Source organism: Cnephaeus nilssonii (genome assembly GCF_951640355.1).
Source record: "Cnephaeus nilssonii genome assembly, chromosome: 7".
NCBI classification, from domain to species: Eukaryota; Metazoa; Chordata; class Mammalia; order Chiroptera; family Vespertilionidae; genus Cnephaeus; species Cnephaeus nilssonii.
In genome coordinates, this window is record NC_137078.1 from 23,916,325 (window position 1) to 23,929,617 (window position 13,293).

The 13,293-nt window shown below is 38.2% G+C and overlaps 1 protein-coding gene across 1 annotated transcript in view; it reads right to left on the reverse strand.

Annotated features, from left to right (window-relative positions):
- The window catches only part of DTNBP1 (dystrobrevin binding protein 1), a 152,199-nt gene that overhangs the window by 111,946 nt on the left and 26,960 nt on the right, over nt 1-13,293 (reverse strand). The window contains exons 4-5 of the mRNA XM_079776853.1: nt 9,950-10,010; nt 357-489 (exon numbers count right to left, since the gene is read on the reverse strand). Of these exons, the coding sequence (XP_079632979.1) occupies nt 357-489; nt 9,950-10,010 (194 nt within the window). The remainder of the gene's footprint in view (nt 1-356; nt 490-9,949; nt 10,011-13,293) is intronic.

The following is a 13,293-nucleotide window of genomic DNA, read 5'->3' on the forward strand; positions in this document are numbered from 1 at the left end:
GGACAAAGTCACCCTAATCCCTTTTATTTGCCATACTTATACTTTTAACAGAGAGCTAATGTCACAAAGATAACCCTGTCACTTTAAGAATCAAAAAAACTATAATTGTGTTTTCTGAGGTGAGCTGAGCCAGAAAAAGTTACTGATGTATATTTTAGAAATCATTTCTACACTTTAAATCATTTTCTGTCTAATCCTCAATCAGAATATGAAATTAACTAGAACATACCACTTTCTAAAAAATTCTGTTAACCAAGAATTTAATGTATTCTTAGAAAGCTTTGAAATTATACCAGGTCCAGTCCAAATTCTTTTCATTCCTAAAGGTAATGTACAGATACGAACAGGAAACTTACTCAGATTTGCTGTCATGGATTCTAAATCTGCTATTAAACCTGGAAGCTGCTGAAGCTGCTCCTGTAACTCTATTAGGCTCGTCTTCTTTTTTTCCCAGTGTGCTGAAAGCATGACCACCTCGCTATCCACCAGCTGCAACACAAAAGAGGAAGGGTAAAGTAAAACCAGATTTTAAGCACAAAGAAATTGTAGTCATCATCATGAGAGCTGGCTGATGTTGTCTTTAAAAACCCCTCTACCAACTATAAGTCACAGGACACTAGATAGAAGACTGAAGTTGTTTTCTTTCTTAGAAAACAACCAATTTAATATTCAGTATAGAAAACCTCAAATTACTGCTTGTCTCAGTGCATCTTAATTCAGAGAAGACAAAGTTCAGAAATGACCTTAGAAATCACTTCTAAGTATACCCTTTTTTAAGTAAACCCTGAATTTGAAAATCCAAATCTAGAAAAATAAAACAAAAAACTACCACTAACAACTGAAAAAACAAACAAACAGAAACAACCCAAAACATAATTGCTAGGTAATTATTTGCTTTTTACAAAAGGAATTCTTTACAGAAAAGTCCCCTAATGCATTTAGAATACACTGATTTCATTTACATTTAATAGGAACAGATTGCATAAGGTAAATGGTTCTTTTATATGAAGAAATTATTGAGGCCACTGTTCAATTCCAGAAAGAGAAAAGAAGGATTTATGTTAACAAAGAAGTAATTCAGATGTAAAATATTAGGGTAATAGCAGGGTGGTGCAATACTAGACTAGTCTAAAATAATTCTAATTTATTTTCCTGAAGACTCTGAAGAAAATGACAGACATCAGTTTCTCCCAGACAATTTTGTTTTGCTCTTAACCGGGTGGTAAGGGAAAGAGCCTAGAATAAGATTTAAAAGGAGCAAGGAGAGGTCATCTTTTGAAAACATCACCAATGATAAGCACGAATTGTGAAAGATACCTACACAGTAATATAAAGATGGCAAAATTCACTGTATAACAAAAAAAATGCATTTGTATTTTATATGTAAATCAGGGTTCACAGTTAAGTTACAGTTAAAAAAAAGATAATTTACATGTTCCAAGGTTAAGTAAGAGTCTACATAAGTTGAAACATGAACATAATTGATTCTTACTGAATATCTCTAAAGAAAGAGCTTTAGAGGAATAAAAATAACAAAATAAGATGTAAAATTATTTGTATACTGAACTACACTGTTTGTTTCTACATTTTAATAATGTAGAAAATTCACAACATTGAAGCAGAAGAACTAAGCTACAATAAAGAGGTCAGAAAGCTGCCTAGTTTCCTCACTCTATCCCCAGTTCTCATACCTTTCCATTGTTTTTCAACCCACACTGAAAGAATAACCACATCATCTCTCACCTACAAGCCTCAACTGAGCTGGAAAGGTGACACCACGCTTTATTCAAGTGGCATTCTCATAAATGTTGTATATTTTAAAATGCCTGCCCTAACTGGTTTGGCTCAGTGAATAGAGCATCAGCCTGCGGACTGAAGGGCCCCAGGTTCGATTCTGGTCCAAGGCATGTACCTTGGTTGTGGGCACATCCCCAGTAGGAGGTGTGCAGGAGGCGGCTGATCGATGTTTCTCTCTCATAGATGTTTCTAACTCTTTATCCCTCCCCCTTCCTCTCTAAAAAAATCAATAAAATATATTTTTTTAAAAATAAATAAAAAAATAAACAAATAAATAAAAATGCCTATTGGCCCGGCTCAGTTGGTTGAGCATCATCCCATGCATCAGGAGGTCACAGATTAGATTCCCAGTCTGGGCACATGCCTGGGTTGCAGGCTCAATCCCTAGTAGGGGGAGTGCAGGAGGCAGCTGATCAATGTTTCTCTCTCATCGGTGTTTCTGTCTCTCTTTCCCACTTCCTTCCTCTCTTTGAAATCAATAAAAATATTTTTAAATGCCTATTGCCTACCAGTTTTAAAATGATCCCTAAGAATAGTTTTAAAAAGACCAGCAATAAAAAAAAAAAAATGCCGAGCAGTCTTCATAGGCAAGCTGTGAGGTAACTTACCATCATCAGGAAACTAAGGCTTGAACAAGGATCTGTGTTCATAAAATTCATTTAAAATAGTCAACAAGCCCTGGGTGGGTAGTTCAGTTGGTTAGATATGTCAAGGTTGCAGGTTTGACCTCTGATCAGGGCATGTACAAGAATCAACCAATGAATGCATAAATAAGTGAAACAACAATGTTTTCCCCCCTCTATAAAATCAACAAGTAAAAAATTTAAAAATTAAATGGTCAACAAACTTCTACAGACCATCTACTATCTGCCAAGCATTGTTTTAGGCACTAGAAATACAATGGTGAATAAAACAAGAAAAAAAAAATCCTGCCTTCTTTAGTGCTTATATTGTCATAGCAGGTCTCACAAATTCTCTTAGCTTTAGTACTAAACTCTGGAAAAAAAAAATTTCTATATCACAAGGTTGACTTGAGGATAAATAATATATTTTTTCCTGGTTCATGGAATATCTTTTAAAAAGCCTGTGAAATCACCCTGGCCGGGTGGTTCAGTTGATTGGAGTGTTGCCAGTACACCAAAAGGTTGCAAGTTTGATTCTCAATAAGGGCACATACCTAGGTTGTAAATTTGATCCCCCGCTGGGAGGTGTACAGGAGGTAACCCATTGATGTTTCTCTCTCTCTCTCTCTCTCTCTCTCTCTCTCTCTCTCTCTCTCTCTCTCTTTCTCTCTCTCTCTCCCTTTTCCTTCCCCTCTCAAAAAAAAGAAAGAAAAAAAAGAAAAAAGAAAGGCTGTTAATCTTAGTTACTCTGGTTAATTAGGTTAATAGCTTGAAAAATTTAGAATAAACAATTTTTAGATATTAGCCATTTCTTACTGAAAATTAAAATGCAACATTTAAATATTAAACTTAACTACAGTCTAGTTCAATCCTTCCACAAAATTAAAAGTTATATCCTAAACATAAAATGTAAGAAGTGTTTATAGAAAGAATATATCAAAATACACTAAAATGTTGCTTTCATTTAAAAGAGTGGGAGGTTGAATAGCTTTTCAGAAATCATTATTAATAATTATGTAATAATACTAAAACATTCTGAGCATTTTCTATGTTCCGGGTCCTGTATTAAGCAATTTACATGTATTATCTCATTTAAACCACATAACAATCTTGTATACTAAGCATTATTACCACCTTCATTTTATAAATGAAGAAACTGAGGCATAATGAAGCTAAATCACTTTCCCAAGGGCCACAGTGGAGCTATACTCAATCCCAGGGATTTTGACACTTTAAGTTCATACCCTTAAATCAATGTTCTGGGAACTGTACTATATGGGCTTAAAAAGGAAGAAGAAAAGTGAAAAACTAGCAAAAAGAAAACATTCTGCAAAACTGTACTTAAACTTTACTAAATGATAAGAAACCAGCTACCTCCAGAAGGCCAATGTTTTTACTTGGTCCATATTTCTGAATAAACCCAGATTCAACACCAGGAAATCAAGTTTAAGGAGGAAGACAAACCCATAGTGCTTCATTCCAAAATTCCTTCTGGCGGACACTGAAGTTAGAAGAATGGGGAAAAAAAAAGCAGGGAACACCAATGATTTACAAAATGGCTAACAACAGGACCTTACTGTGTATAAATCTTGACAGTTCAGAGTGTGGGGATATATCAGTTCATATGATTTCCATACTGCTTTGTTTGGTAAGCAGGGTAAGTGGTGGAAACTAATTTCATAAAGGAGGAAACTAAAACAGAGAGACTAATTTATGTGCCCAAGGCCAACATGTATTCATGCAGAAACTAGGATTTCTAATGTCCAATCAGGTCACCTTTTACCACAGGCAGAGCAGATCCATGCTGGTCCAACTTAACCAGCTTACACATCAAATTATTAAACAAAAAATGATTCTTAAGAGTTTAATTTGAAGGCAAGCAAATATTTCACAATAGAAATTACAAGCAAATAATGCACTGTAAGTCTAACTTTAAAAATTTGCTCTCAGAGTCTAACTCCTAAGTCAGTATTAACTATATATTCATTTATATATTGCTAAAGGGAGGGAAAAAAGTCAAAGAACTTGTAAAAAAAAAGTTGTAGAAAAAGCTTAGACAACAAAGTTACCGTTGACCATAGCTATTTGTTTTCTAAGATATTGCCCTAAATTTCAAGACTACTGTATATAGTAAGGTTTATCTTTAAATTAGATGAGTATAAAATAATTTGTCAAACAGAATTAAATTGCTCTTAAGTACATTTGCCCTGGTAGGGTCAAACAGGTTGAAGACCACCAAAGACTTTTGAGCATGGTCTGACAAAATAAACACATGACAGGCTTAACACTATACATATTAAAGCTATACATTTTTTAAGGCATGAGGGAGAGGCAGAGGCAGGGCAGAAGGGGTGAATGGGGAAAACAAGGGGGACATCTGTAATACTCTCTACAATAAAGATAAATTTTAAAAAATAAAGTTATACATTTTAAATATTTACATACATCTCAACAATACATCAGAGGGCTTTAAATTTTTTTCATTTTTAAAGTTGAGTACTTCATTTCTGGAGAGCAATAGAGGCACTTTTGATTAGATGTGAACCTTAAAATAACCAAGTACTCAACCATGAAAAACTTTCCCAAAATAACATAAATTCAACAATAGATCTTACAGAAATTTATTTCTCCTATATTTATTTTATTATGAAATACTTCTTCCAATCAAAAGAATAATTTTTGTTAAAGATCCTCTACAGGATACAGTCTTAATTGCATGTTGTTTGTGGGATTCATCCACACTGATAAATGTAGGGATAGTAGTTTTACTGCTGTATGGTATTTGATTTTATAAAGAATATAATTTATTCTGTAGATCAGAATAAACGAGGCATGCAGCCCACCGGCCACAAGTTTGACATGCTTGCTGTAGATGGATTTAGGGACTATCTAAAGTTTCAACAGAACCTGCTACAACATTATCATACAAATCTCCTGATGCACACAAGCAAGTTTCACATTGAGTTAGAGATGTGTCCAAGTTATTGCTCTTATCTCCTAAAGTGACTTGACAGGACTTGGGGTAATTAGACTCCCCCCAGCCAAATTATTGCTGACTTCAAGTAGCCTCATCTTTATACTACACTAGAGTACCGGTGCATGAAATTAGTGCATGGGTAGGGTCCCAAGGCCTGGCCTGCGATCAGGGCCAATCAGGTTCCCTGCCTCCCCGCCTCCCCGCCTCCTCCTTCCCTCACCACCCATGCACCATGCCCCACCACTGCCGCTGGCCCACCATGTTCTGCACCACCCCCTGGTGGTCAACGCATGTCATAGCAAGCGATCGAACTCCTGGTCTCCCAGTTGAACTCCCGAGGGGACACTTTGCTATATATAGACTAGAGGCCTGGTGCACGAATTTGTACACCAGTGGGGTCCCTCGACCTGGCCTGCAGGATTGGGCCGAAACCAGCTCTCCAACATCCCCCGAGGGGTCCCAGATTGTGAGAGGGCGGAGGCCAGGCCGAGGGACCCCATGGGTGCATGATCAAGGCCGGGGAAGGACTCAGAAGGTTGGCCAGCTGGGGAGGGACTATGGAAGGGCTCCAGGGCATGTCCGTCTGTCTTGCTCAGTCCCGATCAGCCGGACCCCAGCACCAAGCAAACTTACTGGTTGGAGTGTCTGCCCCCTTGTGGTTAGTGCACATCATAGCGACTGGTCAACCAGTTGACTGTCTGCCCCCTGGTGGTCAGTGTACATCATAGTGAGTGGTTGAATGGCCTTAGCATATCATTAGCATATTATGTTTTGGTTGAAAGGATGACTGGAAACTTAGCATATTAGGCTTTTATTATATAGGATAGTAAATAGATGATATCATACCAACATTACCAGAGAAAATGTGTGCCATACCAATATTATCAGAAGGAAGTTTGGGACACAATACTCTTAAAATAACCCTAGGAAGGGAAATTGTTTGAAAGGTATGTGCAATTTCAACTTCCACTTATTGCCAACTCATTTTTTTCTAATGTGATTGTGCCAATGGATTTACACTCCCTCATCATGTTTCTTCCCAGGGAAGAAACAAAACTATCTTCTGCAAATAATAACTGTCTGCCCAGAAAACTCAAGGCTTAAATTTTTGATTATCTAAGGAGTGTAAATTTGTGGTTTTAATTTGTATTTCCTTGATTACTAATAAAATTTGAATACATTCTCATGTTTATTGGCCACTCCCATATTTTTTCTTCTATAAAATGCCAGGTCCTACCTTTTGCTTGCTTTTCTGTTGGGTTACTGTCCTGTTTTTATTGGTTTGTAGGGGTTATTCATATTTTCTGAACACCTGTACTATGTTTTGTGAATTGCTTAATATTTTAATGATATTATTTGATAAATAGAAGCTTTGATAAAAATTATCAACATTTGTATTTATGGTTGGTGCTTTTTATGCCTTGTTTAAGAAATCTTTTTCTATCCTGAGGTCTTAAAGCTCTTCTATTTTCTAAAATATGTGTAGTTTTCTTTTTTACATTTAAGTATAATGGAACCAAAATCTAAACCAAGGTCTTTTTTTATTTTTAATTTTTTAAATTTTACTTATTTTTATTTTTTAAATCTTTTTAAAAAGTGGTTTCAGAGAGGAAGAGGGAGAGAGAGAAAGAAACATCAATGATGAGCATCTTTGATCAGCTGCCTCCTACAGGCCCCACTTGGGGATTGAGCCTGCAACCTAGGCAACCCTGACCGGGAATCAAACCGTGACCTCCTGGTTCATAGGTCGACACTCAACCACTGAGCCATGCTAGCCAAGTGCAAGTGTGTATTTTTAAAGGTAAATAACATTTTTTTGCTGATTTCAAAATATTAGTGATTTTATTTTCCCCACGACAGAACAGGGCAGCCATAATAAAAAAATCTTCAATTAACATTGACCTGCATTCAAAATAAAACACAGATGTAGAAGAATTTAAACCAAGGTCTTTAACTACTTTTATCCAACTATATACTGGAGGTTCTTCCCAGTGTAAAAAGACAAGAAGAAATGAAAGTTGTACAGATTAGAAGGGAAGAAACAAAACCTACCATCTCCACAAAAGAATTCCCACCCCCAAACACAAATTACAAGAATAAGTGGACTTAGCAAAATGGTTAAATATGGGATCAATATACAGCAAGACAAAAATTGCAGGTTTTGGTAGATAGCAGTACAAAGTACATTATCTTCTATTAAAACCTTGCTAAATGTTTTACTCTGAGTAGATATCTAATTTTACTGAACGCATTTTCTGCATCTGATGATCATATATTTTCCTCCTTTAATGTGTTAATGTGGTCAATTACATTTAAAAGACTTTCTAATGTCAAACCAACCTCTTCTTTTAAATTTTTACTGATTTCAGAGAGAGAGAATGAGGGAAAGAGAGACAGAAACATCAATGATGAGAATCATTGATTGGCTGCCTCCTGCACACCCCACACTGAGGATCAAGCCTGCAACTTGGGCATGTGCCCTGACCAGGAATTGAACTAAGACTTCCTGGTGCATAGGTCGACACTCAGCTATGAGCTGGGTTCAAACCAACTTCTTAATCCTGGAATGAACGTGGTATATTTTGTTTTTTATGCTTTGCTGAATTTGTCTGTCAATATAGCCAAGCACTGCAGAATGTGTCCCAGGCAGAATGTCTTTTGTTTTTCATTCAGTATTCACACGACATATAACAATCAATACTAAGTTCGGCTTAACATTTATATAGGAAAACTTTATATTTAAGCAAGATACATATTTTAAGAACAATTATGAGAACATTCTGAAATTACATTTAAAATACAATTATTAGAACATGATAATCACAAGACAGTTTGAGGAGTACATCCATAAAGGAGACACGTGCCTTGCATGTTGCTAGTGTTGAGAGGCCACACAACTGCACCTGAACAACTGTTTGTTAATAACTGTATCAAAAGTTTGGCAATCAGAAAACTATGTTTTAAGCACTTTACATCTTAATAGATTGCTAACCATCCATGTATAGACATAGACATATTGCTCGTTTTAAATATACTTTAGAAAGTTGGTTGAGGGTTTGGGGTTGACATGTAACATTGTAATTTTTCACATTTACAATATAAGAAATAGGTTCCTGGTTAGTGTTTGCACAAACCATCTGATTTTCAGAAATTGATTATTAAAGTTAAGTGAGAGATGATGCTGTTTCTGTTCTTCACAAATTAACCTTAAAATTCTGTCCTCCATATTTAACTTTAAAATCTGAGGTTAGTCAACATTAATACACTAGAAGCCCGGTGCACAAAATTCGTGCACGGGGGCGGGTGGGGGGGTCCTTCAGCCTGGCCTACACCCTCTCCAATCTGGGACCCCTCAAGGGATGTCCGACTGCCCATTTAGGCCTGATCCCTGTTGGGATCAGGCCTAAATGGGCAGTCGGACATCATTCTCACAACCCAGGACTGCTAGCTCCCAACCGCTCGCCTGCCTGCCTGCCTGATTGCCCCTAACCGCTTCTGCCTGCCAGCCTGATCACCCCCTAACCACTCCCCTGCCAGCCTGATCGATGTCTAACTGCTCCCCTGCCAGCTGATTGCCCCTAACTGCCCTTCCCTGCAGGCCTGGTCACCCCTAACTGCCCTCCCGTGAAGGCCTGGTCACCCCTAACTGCCCTTCCCTGCAGGACTGGTACCCCCCCCCCCAATTGCTCTCCCCTGCAGGCCTGGGTCCCCCCCAACTGCCCTCCCCTGCAGGCCTGGTCCCCGCCAACTGCCCTCCCCTGCAGGCCTAGGTCCCCCCCAACTGCCCTCCCCTGCTGGCATTGTCACCCCCTTACTTCCCTCCTGCTGGCCTGGTTGCCCTCTAACTGTCCAGAAGGAAGTCAGATGTCCAGAAGATGTCCGGTCACCTGGTCTAATTAGCATATTACCCTTTTATTAGTATAGATTACAGTCTCACTAATGTAGGTAAAGGGTAAAGAAAGTCAGTCTAAATTAATTTAACATCAGAATCACAAAAGCATCTTTAGGAAGAAGTTTGATTGACATTAATAGCACAGAGTATTTGATCTTGGCTAAAGCTCTAAGTACATGCACCAAATAATTTTAATTATAAGTCACATATATTAATTATATACTCTATGTATAGTGCTAGAGAATAGTTTGATCTTTTAAGTGAATTAAGGCTGACACCCCTAAAATTTTATATTTATTTGCTAAGCAAATTAGTGATTTTAGGTAGATTGACCAAAGTTAAGCTTTTGTCCAAATAATAAGAAATTCTTAAATAATGGGTAAAAAGAAATTACACATTGTAATTTACATATGCAAAGACATTAGACTCAAATACCTTGATGAACCATGTATTTACTTGTGACTTGAGAATAAAAGTCAAACTCTCTAAGCCTAATTAAACTACCTGACTGAGATATTATGAAAATGTGCTTTATATAGGGAGTTTCATAATCAACTGCTAAATTCAATTTCAAATATCCTGAAAAATATTTTAATATAAATTTAATTTCTTAAAAACTAGCATATCCCACAAGTATAAGATTAACCAACAATTCTTTACCTCTCCAGCACTCGCACATTCCTTGGCTCTTCTGTGAAGTGCAGCCCATGTATCTTCATATCTTAGAAAAGCAAAAAAATATTCAAAATGCAAAAAATAATTCAAAATTTTAATGTTTTAAAACATTTAAAAATACTATTTAAAGATGAGCCTAGAACATCCTATGGTTTCTGAAAAGAAAAGCTAAAAAATAATGGGGATATATCATAAGGATACAGAAGTCACTTTGAAGGGGCTTCCAATGGTCAAATCTGGGAGAAGTTGAGCAACACAATACATTATGGTAGTATTGGGTTATTAATTCAAAGAATTAAACAAACATCCATGAGTTTATAGTGATTTAAATAAATAACTAATTAAAAGATGAGAAAGTTGATGAAACAAAAATTTGGTTCTTCAAAAAGAGGAACAAATTTAAACCTTTAGATAGACTTATTAAATAGAAGACTCAAATAAGATTAGAAACAAAAGGGAGACAATTATTAATTCTACAGAAATAAAAAGGATGATAAGAGAGTAATATAGATAATTATATGTCAACAAATTAGATGACCTAGATGAAATGAATTCCTAGAAATGCAAAACCTACCAAGACTGAATCCCAAAGAAACAGAAAATATGAATAGACCCATAATTAGTAAGGAGAATGGATCAGTAATAAAAAAACTTACCTCCTGTATCAAAAAGAAATTAAAAGACAAATAAAAGTTACCTTGAGACAAAATAATGGGAACATAACATACCAAAACATATGCAGCAAAAGCAGTTCTAAGAGGGAAATTCATAGCGATAAACACCCACATTGAGAAGAAGGACCCCAAATAAAGAAGAACAAACTGAGCCGAAGCTAATAGAAGGAAGGAAATAATAAAGATCAGAGCAAAAATAAAAGAAATAGAAAAACAACAGAAAAAATTATCCAAACTATGAGTTGGTTCTTTGAAAAGATAAACAAAATTGACACCTTTCACTAGACTCACCAAAAAAAGAAAAGACCAAAATCAACAAAATTATAAATGAAAAAGGAGATATTTCAACTGACACCCCAGAAATACAAAGAATTATAAGAGGCTAGTATGAACAACTATATGCCAACAAACTGCACAACATAGAAAAAATGGAAAAAAATCTTAGAACCATACAAATTATCAAGACTTGGTCAAGAAGAAATAGAAAGGCTGAACAGACTAATTACTAATAAGGAGGTTGAATCAGTAATCAAAAATGTCTCAATGAAGAAAAGTCCAGGATCAGATGGCTTCATTGGTGAATTTTACCAAACATTTAAAACAGAATTAATGTAAGTCCTCTCACTCTGTTCCAATAAATATCAAAAAGGAGGAACACTCAAACTAATTTTACAAAGCCAGCATTACCCTGATACCAAAGGCAAAAAAAGACACTATCAGTAAAGAAAATTATAGGCCAATATCCCTGATGAATATAGATGTAAAAATTCTCAATAAAATCTTAGCAAACCAAATTCAGCAGCACATCAAAAGGATCATTATCCATCATCAAGTGGGATTTATATATAGGATACAAGCATGGTTCAATATCCATAATCAGTATGATACATCACATTAATGAAATGAAAGGGAAAAAATCATATTATCATCTCAACAGACACAAAAAACATTTGACAAAATTCAACATCTGTTCATAATAAAAACTCTTAACAAATTAGGTACAGAAAGAATGTATCTCAATATAATGGCCATACAAGATAAGCCCACAGCTAACATCCTATTCAATGGTAAAATGTTGAAAGCGTTTCTTCTCAGATCAGGAGAAAGACTCAGGTGCCCACTCTCACCATTCACACTAATTAGAATACCTACAAAACAAGCAAACAAGAAAATAAAAACTCCCCAAAAATAAGTTTTGGTGAGGATGTGGAGAAAAGGGAACTGTTGTGCACAGTTGACAGGGCTCTATACATATAAAGAGGTAATATGCTAATTTTTCCGAGATGACCAATTTGAATATTGATGTGCACGCGGCAGTGGGCAGACAGCCAGAGCCAAGTTCCCCAGGGTCTGAGGAGACTGCCTGACAGAAGCCCGGACTGCAAAGAAGGAAGAGGAAGTGGCCACAGGGAGCTCTTCTAATCCCCCTAAATGGACACCTTACCCCAGCCCCTGCACCCCGGGGGCACAGGGAGGCTGACAGAACGGGGAGAAGACCCAGCCTCGGGGGTAGCTGCAGCCCTCACCTCCGACTCCCAATCTTTTCCCCCACTATCCCCGCCAAGGGCGCCCTCAACAATAGCACCCTGGCGACCACCCATCAATGCCCCCGGGGCCCATGGCCTGCCACTGCCGGGCCCCCTCCGCTGGGGCCAGGCACGCCTCTCCTCCCTACAATTCCAGACCCAGGTGGAGGCAGGCCTGAGCAGCCCCCCAGGGTTAGACCCTTCCCCCGCCCCCAACAGCAGCAGCACCTTCTCCGCAGAGGAAGCACGCTGAACCTCGCTGGGGACACGGCTAAACACGCCCTCCTAGTCTGCCTGGCTCTGCCCTGGCCCGGCCCCCACCCCGCTCCAGGAGGTTGGAGCCCCGCCCTGAGCAGGTGCAGCTGTGAAACAGCCACGTACAATTTAAAGAATGGTGCCAAGTGGGAGGGTGTGACAGTTACTCCCCCTTCGGCCTCGCTGCCTCCCTAACAACCCACCCCGTGCCAGCGCCTCCAGAGACCACCACCACTACAGGGCTGCTGACCAGAGCCCGCCCCTCCGAGGCCTGCAGAACCCTCTGCAAAGCTTCCCTAGCTACAGTCCCAGGAAACAATCATGCCCTCCTCCCCTAATCAGCACCTGCTACCTGCGAGGGTACCCGTGGGCTTAAAAATAACAATCCCTTCCCGTTTAGACATCACTTACTTGATGAAACATTTCTACTTTTATTAGCTCAGAACCTCCTCATGACAACCCAGTGAGGTAGGCGGAGAAGAGATTACAATTCCCATGGTATATGCGTATGTATTCAGAAATGAAGCTGAGAGGAAAAGTGTCAAGCCCACTGGTTCCCAAGATGCAGCACATGCCCCACAAGGGGGGCAATTTGATTTTAAGTGGGGACAATTCAAGAATGAGTTAACCGTCAATTTTTTGCATTTCTTATGGTTCTAGGGGGCCTCATCTACAGAGTATCCTACATAATAAAAGGCTAATATGCAAATGACCGAATGATGGAATGACAGGTCACTATGATGCACGCTGACCAACAGGGGGCAGACACTCAATGCAGGAGCTGCCCCCTGGTGGTCAGTGGACTGGGCCTCTAATATCCTATCTAATAATAGACAAATATGCAAATTGACCATACCTCCGACACACCCACAAG